General features: G+C 52.4%; 1 protein-coding gene and 1 pseudogene across 1 annotated transcript; one reads left to right on the forward strand and one right to left on the reverse strand.

Annotated features, from left to right (window-relative positions):
• Nucleotides 1-1,990: 1,990 nt before the first annotated feature.
• Nucleotides 1,991-12,517, reverse strand: HAP1 (huntingtin associated protein 1). The gene is given in 16 exon segments (XM_088829107.1): nt 1,991-2,789; nt 3,435-3,514; nt 3,516-3,606; nt 3,608-3,641; nt 4,026-4,402; nt 5,125-5,163; nt 5,458-5,549; nt 5,680-5,814; nt 6,118-6,192; nt 6,560-6,690; nt 7,959-8,025; nt 8,102-8,204; nt 8,579-8,760; nt 8,879-8,995; nt 9,387-9,466; nt 10,950-12,517. Coding segments are annotated over 16 exon segments (2,406 nt in total). The 5' UTR covers nt 11,425-12,517; the 3' UTR covers nt 1,991-2,461.
• Nucleotides 12,518-16,584: 4,067 nt separating this feature from the next.
• LOC129544401 (large ribosomal subunit protein uL23 pseudogene) lies at nt 16,585-17,118 on the forward strand (annotated as a pseudogene).
• Nucleotides 17,119-22,444: the final 5,326 nt, after the last annotated feature.

Genomic DNA, 22,444 nt, shown 5'->3' on the forward strand with positions numbered 1-22,444 from the left:
CTAGTGTTCAGACCTCTCAGGAATGAAGATGTAGATTACTTCAACCAGGAGAGCAACCTGGATCAGCTGAAGTGCCAGCCAAAGGAGAGGAAGGAGATGAGAAATATCATTTAGGGATTCACGATCAATTGCAGCACTGAGGACCACAGCTTATACCACTCATCTTCCAGATGTAATTCTTCTTTATAAGATACTGTGATCAGCCACCATCTTAAACAAGCAATGCCAGGCCAGAGCGAACTCACCATGGGACTTGAATGCATCTGAGAGGCACAAGATCTGGACTGTAGCAGACCCTGTCAGTTACCTGCCTGCACCCCTAGCACTTGCCATTCTAGCACACGCTGACCACGGTCGGTGACAAACACAGCTAGTCTCTGCCAGAGGGCTTTTCCCCAGCGCATGCGCTGAGAGACCAGAGCATCAGAGAGTTAACGCCTCCAGGAGCAGCCCTCAGCCAACGACGACGGAGTCTTGGTGGATACCTGCCCTAGCTTCCACGCCCCTAGGATGGGATAGCTGAAATGGGTTCTAGATTGGTGTGTTTCCAACTTTAATATGCATGTGCGTTACCTGAGGACCTCGTCAACATGCAGATTCTGACAATATAGGCGCGGGGTGGGACCCGAGATTCTGCATTTCTGATTAACTTCCAGGAGATGTTAATGACGCTGGTCCACAGACGACCCTCAAAGCTGCAACAGGCTGCTCTTCCTCCAGCGTTCCCCAGTATGACTGAGCCTCCATTTTTTTGGCAGCGCTGCACAGCCAGTGTGATTTTGGTTCCCAAAACAGGGATCGAACCCATGCCCCCTGCCGTGGAAGTTTGGAGTCTTAATCCCTGGACCACCAGGTAAGTACCATCGTTAGCTCTCTTCTGTTCTCAATTCCCTACTCTGCCCCAAGAGGGCTTCCTGGGATCATCTTCTAAATAAACAACTTGGTTTTTTTCTTCATGATTAAAATCCTTATTATCAATGCTCTGGAAACACCTTCACCGAAAATAAGAACATGACTAAACCTCTCTGAGAACTGAGCTGTTGCTTGCCAAAATGATAAACTCTAAACTGGAAATTGAACATTTCAAGCCAGACTCATTACCAAATTTCTGGGACTCTCTGATCTCACCTTGTTTTCTGCCCCTCTCTGCTTCCATGTTTGAGAATCCTGCCTTGGCAAGAATCAGTCCAACAGCCTCCTTTAATGGAATAAACGACTCGTTCTCACATGCTGTTCTGGGGGACCTCTACCTAAGACAGGGGTGACTCTCCTCGCTTCACCCTTCGTAGCTGGGCACCAGGGCAGGATCCCAGGAGCAGAAGGGATCGGGGAAGGAGGGCTGTCTAACTCAGGCTCTGGAGACCCAAGGGCTTGCGTTCAAAGCTCTACAAGCAGCTGTTTAACTTCTTTTAATTTGTATTTATTTTTGGCTGTGCTGAGTCCTCATTGCCACACAGGCTTTTCTCGAGTTGTGGCAATCAGGGGCTACTCTCTGGTTATGGTGCACAGGTTTCTCACTGCAGTGGCCTCTCCCGTTGCAGAGCATGGGCTCTAGGGCACATGGGCTTCAGCAGTTGCCGCTCCCAGGCTCTAGAGCACAGGCTCAACAGCTGTGGTGCACAGGCTTAATTGCCCCTCAGCATGTGAGATTTTCCCAGATCAGGGATCAAACCTGTGTCTCACACACTGGCAGCCAGATTTTTTAACCACTGAGCCACCAGGAAAGGCCCTGTTTGACCCTTGGGAGGGTAACTTTACCTGCCCGGACGTCAGCTTCATCACCTGACGATCATTTATCATATCACCTACGCCAGAGGATTTGTGGCTATAATTATGTATTTAATCAAAGCCCCCAGCACATCATTCAACACTACAGCCCATCCTCTCTCCACAGCTTTGCCCCACCAAAGTGCACACACACACGCATGCACAAGCACACACACCCATGTGCACTCCCTGGGAAAGACGGCAGAGGCTGGGCCAGGTGGCACACAGGTCCTTTATTTCCTGCACATACACAGGCTGACAAGCAACAGGAGTGTGGGAAGCACTGTGGGGATTAGGGCAGGTACCAGCGGGGCCTGGGCCCCGACTCCACGGTTTATAAGTAAAGATGGGGAGAGGGAAGGAAAGAGGGGGCACTGAGGAGATGCCGGTGGGTGACAGGGCCTGGGGGGGCCTGGATACTCACAGGGCACAGGTGGGGAGGGGAGGAGATAGGGTGGGGAGGACCCCACCAGGCAGAGGGAGTCCTCACCCACACAGACAGACACTTCTGGTTACAAAGAGTAACTAGGAACTGGGAAGAAAGAGCCAAGAACAGGAAACGATGACCAGGTCCCTAAAAGTCACCCAGGACAGGGAAGCCACCTTTAATTTGGGGGTCAAGGGGTGAGGGGTGTCCAATTACCAGGGTTCTCAGAACAATTCCTCTGCCCAGGGCCTGAGCCCCGCCTCCAGTTCAGAGCTGGGTCTGGTAGCTGGTGGGGCCTTCCCCTGGGCTTCTTCACCCCCAGAGCCACCATGGGACCCAGGTCTAGCAGCCACAGCTTTTGCACCAGCTGCAGGACAAGGGCCGGGGTTCCTTCAGCGTCTCCCAGAAGAGGCTCGAGGCTTAGGCCCTCAAGTTCCAGTCCAGGTTCGTCTGGGGTGAGTTGGTGACAGATCAGGGGTCCCGCTTTGGAGCATGGGAAGGGGGGCCTGGGGAGAGTGGGGCTTGGCCAGGCAGCAGAAGGAAGGGCCTCAGGCAGTCTGTGGGGCCTCTGGAGGCTGCTGGGGAACAGCAGAGCCTGGAAGAGAAGGGAGTGGATGTGAACTGGAGGCCTGAGGACCACAGGCTTGGCCTGGGCAGCACGCAGGGGCTGGACCTGCTCAGCTACGTCAGAAAGAGACAGAAGCTGCTGATAGTTATGCAGGCTGCCCACTGCCCAGCCATGGTGGTCACCATTCAGTGTACAACCTGCACAACCGTACGGGGCAACCCTGATGAGGCCACCCAGCAGTGACCAAAGGGCCACCGAGTCAGGGCGGTCCAGACGGAGTGATGAGGCTGCCAACAGGTTGTAAACCTCACAGCAGACCCAGCAGGCCAAGAAGGCACACAGACCAGGTCAGAGAGGAGGGATGGGTGAGGGGAGGCATGATGACACAGCAGTGAAGAAAAGAGCTTCCGTGACCTCGAACAAATCACTCTGCTCTCTGAACCTCAGTTTCGCACCAAATGGGGATAATACCTACCTACAGGGGTATGAAGATTAAAGAAGGTAATTTGAGTCACTAAATCATCTTTGACTATTTGCATGAGCTCCTCAAGGCAGGGTTCTCACGGCCCAGGACATGGCCTGGACTCGCTGGATGCTGTACCAACCTCTGGGACTTCCAGCTAGGGAGAGGAGACCCTTACCGGACCCACCCTGTAGGAGACCCTAGCACACCTTCCGACTCAGCCAGGGGACAGTTCTGACTGTGGCCCTTGCTGGCAGAGGCCTTCATCCCAATTGCCTGGGGGGGTCCAAGAAGGCCCCCCTTCCTCCCAGGCTTTGGGAGTATGGCTGGCCACTTCGTCCTTCAGCCTCCGAAAGTCCTGGTTTGGCACCCCGGGCTCCACCCCCCATGTTTATTTCGGCCTGCTGCTGCCACTGCTGCAGGGTTGGGGGGCCTTGGGAATCGGGGAGGTAGGGTGGGGTACAGGGAAAGGGGGCAGGCAGAGTCAGGAAGCTGAGGCACAGCGGGAGGCTGCAGCCCCAGCCCTGACCCCCAGCCCAGCCCCTAGGACCAAAGAGGGTGGAGAACTGGAATCCTATGCAAATATCACTTAAATAAGCATCAGGGCCACAGTTCCCACTGCTGGGGACCTGAGGGGTCTATGTAAATGATATGCTAAGTCAATGCAAATCAGCATGCTGGGTGGGCCTGGGCTGGGGTAAGTGATCCCTCGAGGGGCTCACCTACCCTCACCTTTCATGAGCTTGATGATCTGCAGCTTGTCAGGCTGGCCAGAGGGAGGCCCCCACGGGAGCACTTACCTTTCTGGAGCATCTTCTGCCTCAGCTGCCGCCTGATGAAATTGGCATCCTGCCAGTTGGCCAGCTGCTGGAGGACATACTTTGTGTCCAAGTGCGAGGGGCCCAAGCCGCTGGCCTCCAGGACTGAGGTCACCATGTTCATCTGAGTCACTTCATCCGCCTCCGGCTCCAGGTCCTCCCAGGCCTCAGCTTCCTCCGACACCAGCTCCGCCTCTTCTGTTACCCTCTCCTCAGCTGGCACTGCCTCTTCTATGGCCCCCAGCTCTTCCTCAGGCACCAACTCTTCCGCAGGCACAAAATCCTCAGCCAGCATCAGCCCCTCCCCAGCCTCAAGCCCCTGCTCCTGTGTTTGCTTCTCTCTGTAGCGAAGCTCATATCTGTTCAGGCAGACAGGAAAATCTTTTCCTACCCCCTCTAAGCCAGAGCCTCCCCCTTCATCTGCAGCCCGGAGCTCCAGCCACCGTGGCTCCCACTCAACCCCAGGCTCCATGCAGACCCTGATGGTTACTCCCAAGTTCTGTCCCAGCCAGGGGAGAAGGCAGCTGGGTACTAACCTCAAGGCCTCAAACACCCAGCCCATGGCCCTGGCAAAAAGAATGGTCACCAACACTGCACAAGCCCCCCCTTCACCCTACTGCATAGAACACACTAGCAATAACATCTCCTCTGCCCTCCTCCTTCATTATTCAACTTTCATAACCCATCCCAGGTCTAGTTGCCATAGGAACAAATCCATTTTAGTAAGGCTCAGACAGGTCAAGTAACTTGTCCAAGGACACACAGCCAGTAAAGGGCTCAAGCTGGGACTTAATCCCAGCATTCCTGGCTCCTAAGCCAGTGCCCATTTGCCTCGTAGACTCTGGCTGGGAGAAGTGAAGGCTTCAGTACCCGCTTGGAGAGGCCTCTAATCAGAGGGCCACCTATAGGGCAAGATTTGAAGGCAAAGGGTTAGAGAGTCTCCCTCCCAGAACATCTCAGCCCAGTCGGCCCATGAGCCAGACCTTATCCAGGGCAGCAAGGATCACAAAGCCAGTGGCAGGGAGTTGTCTGGCTGCTGAAAAGTGAGAGCAAGTGAAGAGGGAGACCCTGGTCGGCTTACCCCAGGTCTGATGTCTCCTCTGGAGTCACTTCATAATTCCTTCAATAGAGAAAAGGGCCTTTGCTGTCCCAAGGCAATGGGAAGCTGAAAGTGTGAAATCCCTGGAGACCCATGATGCAGAAAAATCCCAGGGAGAAGTGAGGGACCCAGAACGTGGACACAGAGGACAGGTGTTGAGTGGAAGGGCCAGGGCCCGACGAGGCAGGAGGAAAGACGCCATGGCGGAGGAGGGGGGTGATCGGGCAAACCCCTCCCATTACCAGCAAGGCTGCTGCTGACCAGGGAGGCAAGAGTGAGTGCGGGGCAGGCAAGGGACTGCGGCCCAGCGCGCACCTTTCCATAAGAAACACAGGGTCTGAGATAATCCTCCTTATAGACATTCTGAGCTCCTCAGCCAGGGTCTCCTGGAAATCAGAAAGTGCCTCCTATGGACGGAGAGGGGGGACATTACCAGAAGATCCCAGCAGAAGACCCCACACACACCTCCGGGCCCAGAAAGGACTGCAGACAGACATAGGGCACACAGAGGTAACAGGCAGGAGCCGGGGGCCTCACCAGAGGTACAGTGTATGTGTAGTGGATGACCGAGCCAGCGGATGCCGGGGCCTGCTGGCGAAGGGTCTTCACCTCCTCCTGGGCTTCCATCAGCATGTCCCCACACTCCGAGTACTTCTCCTGCAGGTCCTGCAGCTGGGGACCCGCCCACAGGCTCTGATGGGACCCAGGTGCACCCAGCCCGGACATCTTGCCCACTCTCTCCCAAAGGGGCCGGGAAGCCTGGGCAAAGAGGCAACAGGCCCAGACTCTAGACCCATATAATGACACAGGGTGACTCCTGGACTCTACTTCATTCAGGCCCCAACTGAACTGCCGCCTGCCAGGCCCTGTGCCAGAGCCTGAGGATGTGGAAAGGACAGACTCAGCCCCTGCTCAAGGGGCTGATTAGACTCAGGCGGCCACCCAGGGGTCCCGGGAGCTCAGGAGAAGCCTCACCTCATCCTGGAGCTTCATCTGGATTTCTTTCTCCGAAGCCAGCTGCTTCTGCAACTTCTCAGTCTCAGCCCCATACTGGAAGGACCAAAGGCGAGTGAACCCCCACCGCAGGTCTCCCACACCCCTGCAGCCCCTGCTGCCGGCAAGTCTCCCCAGGCACATCAGTGAGTGTCAGCAGCTCTTTAAAACAGAAGTCACATGGGACAAGGCCAAAGAGGGTGGAGTCACGTGGCCTGTTTCCTGGGAACACCCTGTGTCTCTAGGCTCGGACCCCAACTTGGGACAAGGGGACAGGACGAAGGGCTCCCTGATGTCTCCTCCAACTCTGACACAAGAGAGAGGCCTCTGAGCTGAGTCCCCTGGGGTGGGGGCAGGGAGAAGGGGGCATGGGTTCCAGGGGGCTGTGACAGGAGGAGGAAGCCCCACATACACCCCGATGCACCGACCGGCAGCACCGCTCTAGCTTCATGACCTGGACCTGCAGCTGGGCGACCTCCCTCCGCTGCTGTTCATAGTTCTCCATCCTGAGCGCCAGCACTTCCGACAGCTCAGCCATCTGCTGGCTGGCCTCCGCTGGGGATGAGTGGGGAAAGGTCAACCCTGGCTCCCCGGGGCCCTCAGTCTCCCAGATGCCCCTGTCTGCCTGCACCCCGCCAGGTACCCAAGGTTCCATGAGGCTTAACATCCCTCACTCAGGTCTTCTTTTCAATAAACGTTTACTGACTGACACAGAGCAGGGTGCTGGGCAAGCGGTCAGCAAGACCGGCCCCAGCCCACACTGAGCTCAAGGCTAGTGTGGAAACTGAGGGAAAAATAAATCACAATAGTGCAAATTACGAACTAAGGTGCAGCAAGTATAAAGGGTGCATCCAGGGTCCCAGCTGCCACACCCAGTCCAGCCTGGCAAGATCTATGAAGCTAGGACCTCCACAGGACAAGTGGGTCTCACCAGGCAGAAGTGGCAACAGGGCCCAGGCAGAGTGTGGAGGGGCCCAGAGGTGATCACGACACCAGGAAAGAGTGTGGAGCAGTGGGCAGGGCCCAGGTAACTAGGGCTGGGGTAGGGAGGGTGGGGTTTATCTTTTGGCCAATAGGGAGTTACTTGGGCGTTTTAGGCAGAGGACCAATAGTCTGGCTTTAGAAAACTCCTTTGGGCTGTGTGCAGAAGGGCCTAGGAGAGCAGGAATGGAGACAGAGAGACCATGTAACAGATGGCCAGGGCTAGAGGTAGCTGGGATGGGGAAGAGGAAGGAGACTTGAGCCTTTCCTACGAGGCAGAAGCAACAGAATGTGAGGACTCCTGCTCCAGGGGCCTGGGGCCACGGGGTCATTCAGGGAACCTGAGGGAAGGAAGGCCAGATTCGGGGTGAGGGCAACAGCACTTCACTCCAGCTGCTGTTCAGCTGTTGCCACCTCGAGTCTCTGTCTGCCCAGCTAGGCCTGAACTCCTCGGGGACAAACACTATGCCTCACTCTTCTTCATAACCACATGGTGCCAGGCACAGTCTCTGCCTAATACAGTGCCTGGGGGGATGCGGGCCTGGTCTCTGACAGCTCATGGCCCCCTCCCTCCCCCTCCCCAAGAAACAAGAGGAGGCAGGCTTAAGGGAGCCCCAGAGTGCCTCTATAGCTCTTAACTGTTTGCACAAAGCACTTTCTCAACTGTAACCCCTGGAGACATCAGCAGGGCCAAGATGGTTAACCCCCATTCTAAAGATGAAGGTTCAGAGAGGTAAAGGAACTTGTCCAAGCTCACACAGCTAGAGCTGTGACTTGAAGTCCTGGGGTCTTCCCTCTGCTCCTTGGGACAAGCCCCTACCCCAAGTTACAAGTTCACGTACAAAACTGCTCCACACAATCCAGGATGAATATCTGTTCCTCCTCCTCAAGGTCGTCGAGTTGAGAGACCTGGGGGAAGGGAGAAAGGACGGGGCTGGGGAGTCAACACCCTCTACCAGGAGCACGCCCTCTCCCCCATCCTCACCTCCTCTCGAAGCTGCTCATTCTCCTCCTCCAGTAGCCGCAGCTGCTCCCGCAGGGCCTCCAGCTGCAGGCAGTGGTGCGACGCAGACTCCGTCACAGGAGTCCTAGCAGAGGGAGTGATGGAAGTCAGGGTGCATGGGCTTGGGGAATCCAGTTCCCAGCCCACCCAGGGCTTCCCCAGCCCCCCAACCCACCCCCACCAATCCCAGGCTGATGCGGTGGCCTCAATTAGCCCCAGCAACCCCACTGGCAGATATATGGCATTCCTGTTTCCAAACAAGGAAACTGAAGCTCAGAGAAGGGACAACCCCAGTGCAAAGGCCGGACACTCATGGGTAATTTCCTGGTGGTCCAGTAGTTAGGATGCGGCGTTCTCACTGCTGTGGTCTGGGCTCAGTCTCTGGTCCAGGAACTGAGATCCTGAAAGCCATGAGGCATGGGAAAAATTGAAACAAAAAAAAAATGGCAGGACACTCACAGCTCTGAGGCTTCACAGGTATGTTCAGGCCTCTGCTCTTCTTCTTCCTCCCCCTCCTCCTCTTCTTCATCTTCCTCCTCTTCCTCTTCCTCTTCTTCATCTTCATCCTCCTCCTCATCAGAGTCTGAGTACAGCTGAAGGAGGTCATCCCGCAGGCTCACCTGCTGTCTGAGATGTAAAATCTGGCAGGGGAAGAGGAGCCCAGGGTCGGGTGAGGGCAGAGGCAGGCACAGACCCTGGCACGGTGGGTTGGCAGCAGGCCTGAGATACACCCCTCCCTGCTCCTCCCCACCCAGATACCTCCTCCTTGGCCGAATCCAGCATGGCTTCCAGCTTGCTGTTCTCCTCCAACAGAACACTGTTTTGTTTCACCAGGGACTGGCCAATGCAGGCTGTCATGTTCAGGTCCCGTTCTCTCTACAGAAGGACCCCCATCCATTGGGGAATAGGGTTTCTGGCTGCTGGGGTCTCCCAGACACGTGGGAGAAGCTAAGGGTCAGAGGGAAGCAAGGCTACTCGGGGAAATCCCCTCCATCCCCTAGTTCTCCAAGGAACCAGACAAGAGCTTACTATGAACCCACTATGGGACCTGACTCAGTTTCCCCCTATGGAAAAAGAGATCAGACCGGATGGTGCTAAGAGCTCTCCAGCCTGAATATCACACATCTACCTATCTTCCACAACAGGGACCCCCAGCTTAGCCCCAAGAGAGATAGCCAGGCAGGAAGACGCCTACCCATACAGACATAGTGAAAACGGGAGCCTGGCTGAGGGTGGGGCTGGCCCAGGTAGGGTGGGCAACACACACCTCCTCCAGCAAACTTAACATCATTTTGACCTCTTCTTGGGTGATCTTCTTGACGAGAGGACAGAGGTCAGGACACAGCACTGCAGGAAAAAGTGGGCAGCCAAGTCAGGAAAAAGGGAGCATATAATACCCGGCACCGTAGTGTTCGGGGCTTCCCTGGTGGCTCAGCGGTAAAGAATCCGCCTACAATGCAAGCGACCCGGGTTCAATCCCTGGGTCGGGAAGATCCCCTGGAGAAGGGAAAGGTAAACCACTCCAGTATTCATGCCTGGAGAATCCCATGGACAGAGAAGCCTGGCGGGATATAGTCCATGGGGGTCGCAAAGAGTCGGACGCGACTGAGCACGCACGCACCTTACTGTTCTCTACCCTCAACAGCAGCTGCTGCTGCTAAGTCGCTTCAGCTGTGTCCGACTCTGTGCGACCCCATAGACGGCAGCCCACCAGGCTTCCCCATCCCTGGGATTCTCAACCAAGAACACTGGAGTGGGTTGCCATTTCCTTCTCCAATGCATGAAAGTGGAAAGTAAAAGTGAAGTCGCTCAGTCGTGTCCGACACTTCGCGACCCCACGGACTGCAGCCTACCAGGCTCCTCCACCCATGAGATTTCCAGACAACAGTACTGGAGTGGGGTGCCATCGCCTTCTCTGGCCCTCAACGGCAAGGGTCAGCAAAGAGGATGAAGATGGAATTCCCTTTCTGCCGCCAATATCCTCTCCATACCCCTCGTGGTCAGCACTCCCTTCCCTGCTCCCAGGGCCAACTAGACTCAATTTTCCCCCTTGGGGGAAAGGTATTAAGTGAGGTACTGTGATCACAGTCCTACAGTCCCTGGAACCTAGGAGATTGGAGGTGGCCAGCGGAAGTTCAGCGCCGACCGACTCAACATCCCTTACCCAGAGGGCAGCCCTGGCCAGCTCACTGCAGCCTCACGGGTCACAAAAACAAACACAGTCACTCATGCCTCACCTGTTGCGCGAGGCGAGGAGGAGGAGACTTCTCCAGTACTGGGGAAGGGGCCACCTGAGCCTCTAGACCCTATAGGGGAGCTCCAGCGTCCCAGGAGCGAGGGGAGGCGGGAGAAGAAGAGGCAGTTTCTGTCTGAGGCTCCACCCACCCTCAAGATTGTTTTGTGGGGGAAGCCGGATCTTGATCCCGACGTTGGCAAAACCGCCCCCTCTGTCCACCCACCTCCCGGTCGCTGGCGTCCAGCGGAGGCTCATAGGGCACCCGGCAGCGCCTACCCGCAGCCCCCCGCCCCTCCCCTGGCACTGCGGTAGCCTTGCGAGGGGGCACTGAGAGTGCGCAGGTCTGCCGCAGCAACAGGAGCGAAGAGGGGGCCCCGGGGCCCGACCCACCGACGGAAGTCTGGGAACGAGAGAAGCGGGGAAGGATACGGGGGAGACGAGACCCGAGAGGCGCCGCTGACCGTGACTTCGCTAGGGTGGGCGGAGGGGTGGGACTGAGTGCCAGCGGGCGCCTAGATCCGACGGGGCCTCCTCCTCCCTGCTGCTGCCCTAGTCCTACTCGTCCTCCTCCGGGGGCCCAGGGACCAAGTTTACCTTCCTCCAGCTCCCGAATAAAGGCGGCACGCTCGAGACCGGACACCCCAGGCCGCTGGCCGATGTAGGCAGCCGGTGTCGTCAAGATGTTCGTGGCCTTTCCAGTCCCCAAGTCAGTGGCTCGGGGACCAAAGGACGGCCCTTGGAATATGAAGCGAGTCCGCGACGCATCCGAGTTGTCGGGCACGGACTGGGGATTCCCCTGGACGGCCGAGAATGCGGATGCGCGCTGGGTTCCAGCCTCCGATCCAGCCACAGAGGCCCGGCGAGCCCCGGCTGAGGGTCCCTAGACGGCTGCGAAACCGGATCCTGCTCTCTGTCCGGCCGCGGGTGCTTGCGCAGAGGCGGGCTCAGGCACGGCAGAGGGCTCCGGAGCCGGATTGGTTGCGGATGGAGGAGCTGCGGCTACTGCCGCCGGATCCCCGGGTCCCGGCCGGTTCCGAGCAGAACCCGGCCCCGACACTTTAGGGCGCATCTTGAGTCCCCTGTTGACTCGTGCAGCTGGGGCTTTATAACCTGTGTCTGGATGCACGCCCGCGGGGCCGTACCATGCGCGGAAGGGGGCGGCCGAGGAGCAAATGGTGGTGCCCTGAGCGAGGGGACGCGCGGCGAGACGAGTTTATGGGTGTGGGCCAGAGCACAAAAAGTAAGAGAACAGCGAGAAGAGGCGAGTGGATGTTCCAGCTGTTTCTGCGGACTTCGGCTCAGAGTACTGGGCTTTTCTCCCCTCTCCGACTCCGCAGAATGGTTTTGCCCAAAGCCGCAGCTTGCCTGGGATTCGGGTACCCGGACTTGGAGGTCTTTAACTGGGGGACAGCCCCTAGTTCCGCTCCAGCCCGAGGTTTTTTGGCTGCCTTCCCTGGAGCTAATCTGTGAGTTGAGTCTTTCCCCCTTTGATTGGGGAATAAATCCTAACTCCAGTATGGTCTCCACGCGCTGCCAGGTCTGGCGCGTCACACTCTGATCCTGGCGCTGACACCCGCGGTGCACCAGCCGCTCGACAGCCTTCTTTCTTATTTCTTAAGTCGTCTTACAGCCTTTCCTTGTGCTTTACCTCCGCCCTCATTCACTTTGCCCACTCTGGCAAACACCCATTCTTCCGGAGACCCCGCTTAGATGTCTCCGCATAAAAACTTCTCCGACCCGGTCCTCCTCGGCCCCCCGAGCATCCTTTATGCGATGGCCGCAGTGGCCATGCTGTGTCTGTCTCCAAAACAAGACCTGCGCTCAGCACAGGGAGCGTGTCCCTCAGAGCGCAGCGCAGGACGGGTCCCTGTGGGGGTCTCCGTAAACCCTGAATGAACTGTGGAGCAACAGAGGAGTTCAGAGGCCATTTCTGTGCCATTGGACTGAAGGAACCTACAGACCAAAGAAGATGGCTACATCACTGATTCTTTTGAAGCCTTGGGATCATTCTTGGTGCCCCAATTTCCTTCTCTTCAGTACTGTCAGTCACCAAATCCTGGTTAAGTTCCCTCCTAATGTGCCACCTCCTTTCCAGCCCTCCTTCTGTTGAGGCCTGATGTCTCTCCTCATTCTCTCTTTTAAATTGTTGTAATCCTATGCTCCCATCCACCCCACCCCCATCCACAAGAATCCATCTCTAATCTAACCCACCCCTCTCACTCACACCCCTATCCAAGCTAAGGATTATTCCAGGAGCCCTTTTCCTACAGCCACCACTCAAAGCCAGAGCCCAGGACAGCAGCTGTGCCCAAGGTCTGGGCCTGGGACAGAGCCTCCTAGTGCTGACAGCATGAGCCAGGTATCCATGACACAGCCTGAAAGGAGAGGTACAAGCCAGAAAGGAGAATCAGAGTGGCCCGCGCCATCCCTCCCGCTCCCCCTGGGCAATCACAAGTCTCTTCTCTATGCCTGTGAGTCTGTTTTTGTTGCGTAAATAAGTTCATTTGTGCCATATTTTGGATTCCACTTATGAGTGATATCATACGGTATTTTCTTTTTCTGTCTGACTTACTTCACTTAGTGTAGTAATCTTTGGGTCCATCTATGTTGCTGCAAATGGCATTTTCATTTTTATGGCTGAGTAGTATTCCCTTGTGTATACACACATCTTCTTTATCCATTCATCTGCTGGTGGACATTTAGGTTGTTTCCATGTCTTGGCTATTGTAAATAGTGCTTTTATGAACATTGCATGTGTCTGAATAAAATCTTGCTTTTAGGGAATTCCCTGGCAGTCCAGTGGTTAGGATTCAGCACTTTTATTACCAGGTCATGGGTTCAATCCCTGGTCAGGGGACTAAGATCCCACAAGCCCCACAGTGCAGCCCATAAATAAACAAAATCTTACTTTTAAAGTAATAATACACAGACACACTGTGAAAACTCCCTGTCCTCTACGATGAGTGCTGAAAATCAGTTTCTGGCATCTCTCCTACTTTGTCACCCAAAATATTCCAATCTTACATAGTTTTACTATCATCCTGGCCAAGAGGAGTCCAGCTTTTTGGCAACACATTCACTCTTGTTTGGGACTCCCACCTCACCCACCTGCACCTCTGCCATCCCCTGTCATCCCCTCCACTTGGCCATGCAGGATTTCTCCCGACTCTTGGAACCTGTCATGGTTTCATTCATTAACTCAACAAGTCTTCACTGAGCTCCTGCCAAGGGCATGGTTCTGTTCTAGGAACTGGGGATACAGCGATGAACAAGACAAGTCCATACCCTCAGGAGCTTCCACTCCAGGAAAACAGACGAGGTAACACTAACTATGCAACCAGTCCATCCTAAAGGAGTTCAGTCCTGGGTGTTCATTGGCAGGACGGATGTTGAAGCTGAAACTCCAATACTTTGGCCACCTGATGCGAAGAGCTGACTCATTTGAAAAGACCCTGATGCTGGGAAAGATTGAGGGCAGGAGGAGAAGGGGACAACAGAGGATAAGATAGTTGGATGGCATCACCGACTCGATGGACATGGATTTGGGTGGACTCCGGGAGTTGGTGATGGACAGGGAGGCCTGGCGTGCTGCAGTTCATGGGGTCACAAAGAGTCGGACACGACTGAGCTACTGAACTGGACTGGCCTGAACTGAACACTAACTATAATGTCACATGATGACACCACCTATGATATCCTCTGGTGGTAAGCATTGTGGAAGAGAAAAAGAGCCAAATAAGTAGAAGGAGGAACAGATGCTACTGTTTCAGAAAGGGTGTTCTGGGAGGGCTTCCCTGAGGAGGTAACATTTGGACAGAGGCCAAAGTGAATTAAGCAAGTAAGCCCCACCTATAGTCCATCCTAAAGGAAATCAGTCCTGAATACTCATTTGAAGGACTGATGCTGAAGCTGAAGCTCCAATACTTTGGCCATCTGATGCAAAAAGCTGATTCATTAGAAAAGACCCTGATGTTGGGAAAGATTGAAAACAGGAGGAGACGGGGATGACAGAGGATGAGATGGTTGGATAGCATCACCAACTCAATGGACATGAGTTTGAGCAAGCTCCAGGAGTTGGTGATAGACAGGGAAGCATGGCATGCTGCAGTCCATGGGGTCACAAAGAGTCAGATATGACTGAGCAACTGAGCTGAACTGATATGGGGGAAGAGCTGTTCAGGAATGGGAAAAGTAGGAACAAAGACATCAAGAGTCGCGCATGCTTGGATACTCCTGGGATAGGACACCACCAGGGGTTTTCCAGCAAGAGAGCAACATGGTCTTACTTACATTTATAAAAAGATTACTTTGGCTGCTGACTAAAGCAGGGATTCCAGAGCAATGCTGTCCAATAGAAATTGAATGGGAGCCATAAACACAAACCACAGATGTAATTTTATCGTATCCTTTTCCACTGTGAGTAATCATAGTGTGTTGAATATAGTTTCCTATGCTATGCAGTAGGACTTTGTTGTGTATCCATTCTATATATAATAGCTTGCATCCGGTGTTATTTGCTCAGTCATGTCCAATTCTTTGAGACCCCATGGACTGTAGCCCGCCAGGCTCCTCTGTCCATGGAATTCTCCAGGCAAGAATAATGGAGTGGGTTGCCATTTCCTTCTCTAGGGGATCTTCTCAACCCTGAGATCAAACCTGGGTTTCCTGCATTGCAGGCTGATTCTTTACCATCTGAGCCACCAGGGGAGCCCCAAGTTTGCATCTACTAACCCCAAACTCCTCAATCCATCCCTCCCCCACGCCCTACCCCTGGGCAACCACAAATCTGTTCTCTATGTCCATGAGTTTGTTTTGTTTCCTAACACGTAATTTTAAATGTTCTAGCAGCTGTATTTTAAAAGCTTACTTTTTAAGCCAAAAAACAGGCAAAATTAGTTTTAGTAATATATTTTATTTAACCCAAAATATTAATCTCCAGAGTATTACGTAAACATGTAATCAACACAATTATTAATGAGATTACATTTTTATAGTAAATCCACTGTGACTGTAACCTTACAACACATCTCAATTTGGACTAGCATTCATTCTTATCTTTATTTCCCTAAATGTAATCTGTCTTTCTTTCCTACATGCTTTAAAATGTCTTCTCTTCATCACTGGCTTTCAGCAACCTGATCATGATGTGTTCTGGTGGGGTTTTCTTTTATTCTCCTTGGGCTTCACTGAGCTTCTTAGATTCATGGATGTATAGCTTTCATCAGAATTTGGACACTTTTCAACTTTTATTTCTTTAAATATTTTTTCTAAGTCTCTCTTTAGAATTTCAATTCTAGTGGTATGTTAGACCACTTGACAGGAACCACAGGGCACTGAGGCTCTGTTCTTTGTCTTTTTCTTTTGGCCTTTTTCTCTCTGTCCTTTAGTTTCCTTTGTTTCTATTGGTTTATTTTCAAGTTCACTGATCTTCTTTAAGAAACAAAAACAATTTTTTTTCTGTGATGAGAACTCTTAGGATTTACTCTCTTACTGATTTTCACATATAACATGCAGCAGTGTTAATTATATTTATCGCGTTATACGTTACCTCCTTGGTACTTTTATCTTTTGACTGCCTTCTCCCACTTCCCCCTTCCTCTGCACCCCCACCTCTGGTAACCACAAATCTATTTGTTTTTAAAGTAAAATTGACCTACAACACTATGTTAATTTCTGTTGTACAAAAGTGACTCAGTATTCCTGGATCACCATGGGAATTCCCTGGTGGCCTAGGGGTTAGGATTCCAGGATTTCACTGCCTTGGTTCAGTTCCCAGGTTCAGTCCCTGGTCAGGGATGGAACTGAGATCCCACAACCCCCGTAATGTGGATCACAACAAACTGTGGAAAATTCTTCAAGAGATGGGAATACCAGACCACCTTACCTGCCTCCTGAGAAATCTGTATGCAGGTCAAGAAGCAACAGTTAGAACTGGACATGGCATAACAAACTGGTTCAAAATTGGGAAACAACTACATCAAGGCTGTATATTGTCACCCTGCTTATTTAACTTATATGCAGAGTACTTCATGTGAAATGCCAGGATGGATGAAGCACAAGTTGAAATCAAGTTTGCTGGGAGAAATATCAATAATCTCAGATATGCAGATGACACCACCCTAATGGCAGAAAGGGAAGAGGAACTAAAGAGCCTCTTGATGAAGGTGAAAGAGGAGAGTGAAAAAAAAACCTGGCTTAAAACTCAGCATTCAAAAAACTCAGATCGCTTTTCATGAAGATGGCGCCGAAGGCGAAGAAGGAAGCCCCTGCCCCTCCTAAAGCTGAAGCCAAAGCAAAGGCTTTGAAGGCCAAGAAAGCAGTGTTGAAAGGTGTCCACAGCCACAAGAAAAAGAAGATCCGGACGTCACCCACCTTCCGGCGGCCCAAAACACTGCGGCTCAGGAGGCAGCCCAAATATCCTCGGAAGAGCGCCCCTAGGAGAAACAAACTTGACCACTATGCCATCATCAAATTCCCCCTCACCACCGAGTCAGCCATGAAGAAGATAGAAGACAACAACACACTGGTGTTCATCGTGGATGTTAAGGCCAACAAGCACCAAATTAAATAGGCTGTGAAGAAGCTCTATGACATTGACGTGGCTAAGGTCAATACTCTGATCAGGCCTGATGGAGAGAAGAAGGCATATGTTCGACTGGCTCCTGACTATGATGCTTTAGATGTTGCCAACAAAATTGGGATCATCTAAACTGAGTCCAGCTGGCTAATTCCAAATATAAAAGTTTTCACTATGGAAAAAAAAAAAACCAAAAAACTCAGATCATGGCATCCAGTCCCATCACTTCATGGCAAATAGATGGGAAGACAATGGAAACAGTGGCAGACTTTATTTTCTTGGGCTCCAAAATCACTGTGAACGGTGACTGCAGCCATGAAATTAAAAGATGCTTGCTCCTTGGAAGAAAAACTATGAAAAACCTAGACAGCATATTAAAAAGCAGAAAGATCACTTTGCCCACAAAGGTCTGTATAGTCAGAGCTATGGTTTTTCCAGTAGTCATGTATGGATATGAGAGTTTGATCATAAAGAAGGCTGAAGAATTTATGCCTTTAAACTGTGGTGTTGGAGAAGACTTGAGAGTCGCTTGTACAGCAAGAAGTTCAAACCAGTCAATCCTAAAAGAAATCAACCTTGAATATTCACTAGAAGGACTGATGCTGAAGCTGAAGCTCCAATACTTTGGCCATCTGATGCAAAGAGCCAATTCATTGGAAAAGACCCTGATGCTGGGAAAGATTGAGGGCAGGAGAAGGGGACAACAGAGGATGAGATGGTTAGATGACATGACCAACTCAGTGGACATGAGTTTGAGCAAATTCCGAGAGATGGTAAAGGACAGAGAAGCCTGGTGTGCTGCAGCCCATGGTGTCACAAAGAGTTTGACTTGACTGAGCAACTAAGCAATGTATATATATATATATATATCCATTCTTGGGTTTTTTTTTATTTTTTCAAAATTTATTTTTAATTGAAGGACATCTGGTTTTTTAAATTACTTATTTATTTATTCATTGTGGCACATGGGCTCTTCCATCTTCGTTGTGACATGCAGAAACTTTTAGTTGTGGCATGTGGGATCCAGCTCCCTGACCAGGGATTGAACCCAGGCCCCCTGCATTGGGAGTGCAGAGTCTTAGTCACTGGAAACACCAGGGAAGTCCCTATCCATTCATCTGTTGATGAAACATTTTGCTTCCGTATCTTGGCCACTGTAAATAATGCTATTGTGAACATAGGGGTACATAAAGCATGCATATTTTTCCTATGGTTTGTCAGCAAAAAGTTTTATTAATATTTTTGAAGTATAGTTGACTTTACAATGTTGTGTTAGATTCTGGTGTACAGCAAAGTTGTTCAGTTACATATATATATATGTTTTTTTCATATTCTTTAATTATACATTATTACAATATACTGAAAATAGTTCCCTGTGCTATACAGTAGGACCTTGTTGTTAATCTGTTTTATGTATGGCAGTTTGATTCTGCTAATCCCAAACTCCTCATTTACACCCTCTCTGATAACCTTCAGTTTGTTTTCTGGGTCTGTGTGTCCGCTTCTGTTTTGTAAATAGCTCCATTTGTGTCTCTTTTTTTTTTCTTTTTTTACTGCACCGCAAGGCATGTGGGTTCTCAGTTCCCCAGATCTGCGCCTCCTGCAGTGGAAGCATGGAGTCTTAACCACTGAACTGCCAGAAAAGTCCTTATTTTTTAAAAAAAATTACTTATTTTTGGCTGTGCTGGATCTTAGTTGTTGCACAGGCTTTATTCCAGTTGCAGTGCTCAGGATTCTCATTGCGGGGACTTCTCTTGTTGAGGAGCACGGGCTCCAGGGCATGCGGGCTTCAGTCATTGCAGCACACAGGCTCAGTAGTTGCAGCACACCGGCTTAGTTGCTCCTCTGCATGTGGGATCTTTCTGCACCAGGGATTGAACACATATCTCCTGCGTTGACATAGATTCTTTACCACTGAGTCACCAGGGAAGCTCCCTATTTTTTTTCACTTGTGTCATATTTTGTGTGCTCAATCAGTCGCTTAGTCTCGTCCAACCATGCGAACAAGACTCTGCGTAGACTGTAGCCTACCAGACTCCTCTGTCCATGGGATTCTCTAGGCAAGGGTTGTGATTTCCTGCTCCAGGGGATCTTCCTGACCCAGGGATCAAACCCATGTCTCTTGCATCTCCTGCATTGGCAGGCAGATTCTTTACGACTGAGCCACCTGGGAAGTCATGTTTTAGATTGTACACATGTGTGCTTAGTTGCTCGGTAGTGTCTGACTCTGCAACCCCATGGACTGCAACCCATCAGGCTCCTCTGTCCGTGGAGATTCTCCAGGCAAGAATACTGGAGTATTCTTGGAGTGGGTTGCCATGCCTTCCTCCAGGGGAATCTTCCCAACCCAGAGATTGAACCCAGGTCTCCTGCATTGCAGGTCGATTTTTTTACCAGCTGAGCTACCAGGGAAGCCCATAAACGATATCATTTGATATTTGTCTTTGTCAGCAGAAAGTTTTAAGACACAACCCAGTCCCAAGGGCTTGCTGTGGATGGGGAGGCTGGAGAATACCAGGGGGTGGCCATGACCCAGCATCAGCACAGCCCAGACTTCACAAGGTTGCAGTTCCTGGACCGTGTTACTGAGACATCTCTGCAACTCCCATACCAAGCACAGAGCAGGACTACAGTAGGGACCCGTTCAATTTCTACTGAATAGATGTTTTCTGAATTGAATCATCCCTGACCTGAGCCACTGGGAGGTTTGGGGGGAAGAAGAAAGTAGGATGGAGAAGACAGAGATGAAGCGTACCCATCAAGCTCCCAGGTGACAGCACAGTCTAGGTCCAGACATTGGTGCCTGGCAACTCTCACTGTGACCACCAGAGGGCAGTGCCAGTCCATGTACCACCATCATTCCCCACCCCCCCACCCCCAGCTCCCTCCCCTGCAGGTTCATCATCGCCCCACAAAAGAGGCAGTGCAGGAATGGTGACTCCATTTTTCAGATGGAAAAATCAAGGCTCAGACCCCCAGTCCCTCTGCAGTAAGCACTGTGGCCTGCCACTTAATGCCTGGGTCAACCAGGTTAGCCAGGCGTACTCCCCACCACAGATATGAACCTGGTACACAGACACTCTGACCCCCACCCTTGGGCAGCACGCACTCAGCTCAGGCCACCTCCCCTGACCTGAACCTGGATAAAGCCACCTGTGACAGAGTTCCCTATGGAAAGAACCCCTGAGGGTCAGTGCAGGGACCTGGGCAGGGCCAGGGCCAGGCCTAGCGTTTGCAGCAGACTGGAGAGCAGGATGGAGGGGGGCCCTGGACTCTGGGAAAGCAGAGACCCTCACCCCCACCCCCACTCTTGCTCCTTTCCTGCGGGCCTCAGGGGAGCCCTCCCTCACCTGGCCCCACTTCCCAACCAGCACTAGCACTTCTCCAAGTAAAACCTCGCCCCCCCAGCCCTCCAGCCCTCAGAGTCCCTTTTCTCTTACTCCTCCTCCCAGGACCCCGGCCAGACTCCAGGACACTGAGCCCTCCGAGCACTCCCCTGATCTGGGACGAGGACATGGGATGCTCTGGGGGCCTGAGTCCCTCAGCCACTGTCCTCTGTTGTCCAGGACAGGGAAGGGAAGAAGCAAGGAGGGAGAAGAGAGGGGAAGTACCTGGGGTGATGGTTGGAATGGGGTGCGGGGGCTCCAGAGGGGATGGGCAGGACCCTGGGCAGAGAGCGACTTCCTCCACTCTGGGCCCCACCAAGCTGTCTGCCACAGGGGAAGGGAAGAGGCTCCTGTACCCTTAGAATATCCACCACCCACACAAACTTTAGGCTTGCTCCTTCTAAGATTGGCCCCCTCCTCTAAGAAGCCCTCCATGCTCCCAGACCAGGAGGTCTCCTTTTTCTGCCCTCTCCTGGCATCCTGGCTTACCACTCACAGTTCACCATCTAAGACTGACTGATGACATGATTATTTAAAAAATAGTGAGTAGACTTCCCTGGTGGCCCAGTGGCTAGGACTCTGCACTCCCAAAGCAGGGGACCTGGGTTCGATCCCCGGTCAGGGAGCTAGATCCCACAGGCTGCAACTAAGACCCAGTGCAGCCAAAACAATGCGGGCAGTGTCTGTTTTACCCATTTCTGTATCCTCAGGACTCTCATTAAATGCTCTATATTCATTGAATGAGCACGTGATGGACTCTGGGTGAGTCTTGGCTGTTGGGGGGCAGTGTCCCCGACAAAAGCCAGAGAGGGCTGACTTGCCCAGGCAGGGTGGGAGCCCAGGGTTCTGGACTTCTAGACCAGTGGTCCCCTAGACAGTAGTCTGTGCCCTTCTAGAAAAGTCTCCCTCCAGACGTCTGCTCAAAGATCTTCTTTGTAACCCCACCCTCAGCCCCCACTTCTTGTTCTGGTTATGCCCTCTGGGATCCCCGGAATGAGGCTGCGCTCCCCAGTGCCCTGGGCCCATCTGACAGGTCTTTTGTCAGTGTACTCTTCCCCAGGCTCCCCATCCTTCAGCCAGGTGTGAACCCCATCCCTCCTGATCTCATTGGGGCCCCCAAGCCAGCCACGGGTTACCAATGGGGCCGTAGCATCAACGCACACCCTGGTTCAGGGTCCCAGTCTTGGAGGGAAAATATCTTATGTTTAAGAGTCAGGTGTTCTGAATTCAGATCCCAGCCCTGGCACTCATACAGCTGTGCTGCCTTCGGCACGCTTCCTAACCTCTCTGAATCTCAGGGGCCACAGCTTGTATAATTTACCTTCATTTTAACACCTCGCAGGGCTGTGGGGACTGAGATTATTTAGTAAAGCACTTCGCACCTGAGGGCTCATAACTGCTGTTGTTAATATTAGTTAAAACAACGGAATTATAGGCAGGTCGCTGGAATGTCTCTGGCCTCAAAAGTAAAATGAGAGGCAGATCTCCAATCTCAAAGCTGCTGTGAGAAATTACCCAGGACAGAGTCTGGCACAAAGGAAAAACTAAATGATTGTTATTATGACTGGCCCTCCAAGAATGACCCCGAGACAGAACCTCACCCTCCAGGTGGGGTCGCTGCTGCCTTCCTGTTAAAACCTCAGGAGTGGGACTTTCCTGGTGGTTCAATGGCTAAGATTCCATGCTCGAAATTCAGGGGACCCAGGTTCAATCCCTGGTCAGGGAACTAGATCTCGCATGCCGCAATGACAATTAAAGATCCTGTGTGCCGAAACGAAGACCCAGCACAGCCAGATAAATACATTAAAAAAAAAAAAAACCTCCGGTAACCAGTTCACACACTTTGGCCAGATGCATAAGGCCTTCTGCTGTTTGACTTCTGCCTGGTTTTCCACCCTGTTTCTATTTCTCTCATGGGCCAGACACACCAACCACTGTTATCTCTTAAACCCCCCACCCAGCTTCCTGTGTCTGTGTCTTTGCTGTTCCCACTGCCAGGAATGCTGGAGCCTCCCAGTGAGGCCCAGCAAACATCTCCTCTGTACACAAAATGAGGTTCAATTGTCTCCCACTTCCTCTCGGGCTCCTGGACCCACCCAGACTCTTAAGCACGTCCTCACTTCCAT

This window comes from Moschus berezovskii, chromosome 20 (genome assembly GCF_049115385.1).
Source record: "Moschus berezovskii isolate FMDL1 chromosome 20, NW_MosBer_1.0, whole genome shotgun sequence".
In the NCBI taxonomy this organism is placed as follows: Eukaryota; Metazoa; Chordata; class Mammalia; order Artiodactyla; family Moschidae; genus Moschus; species Moschus berezovskii.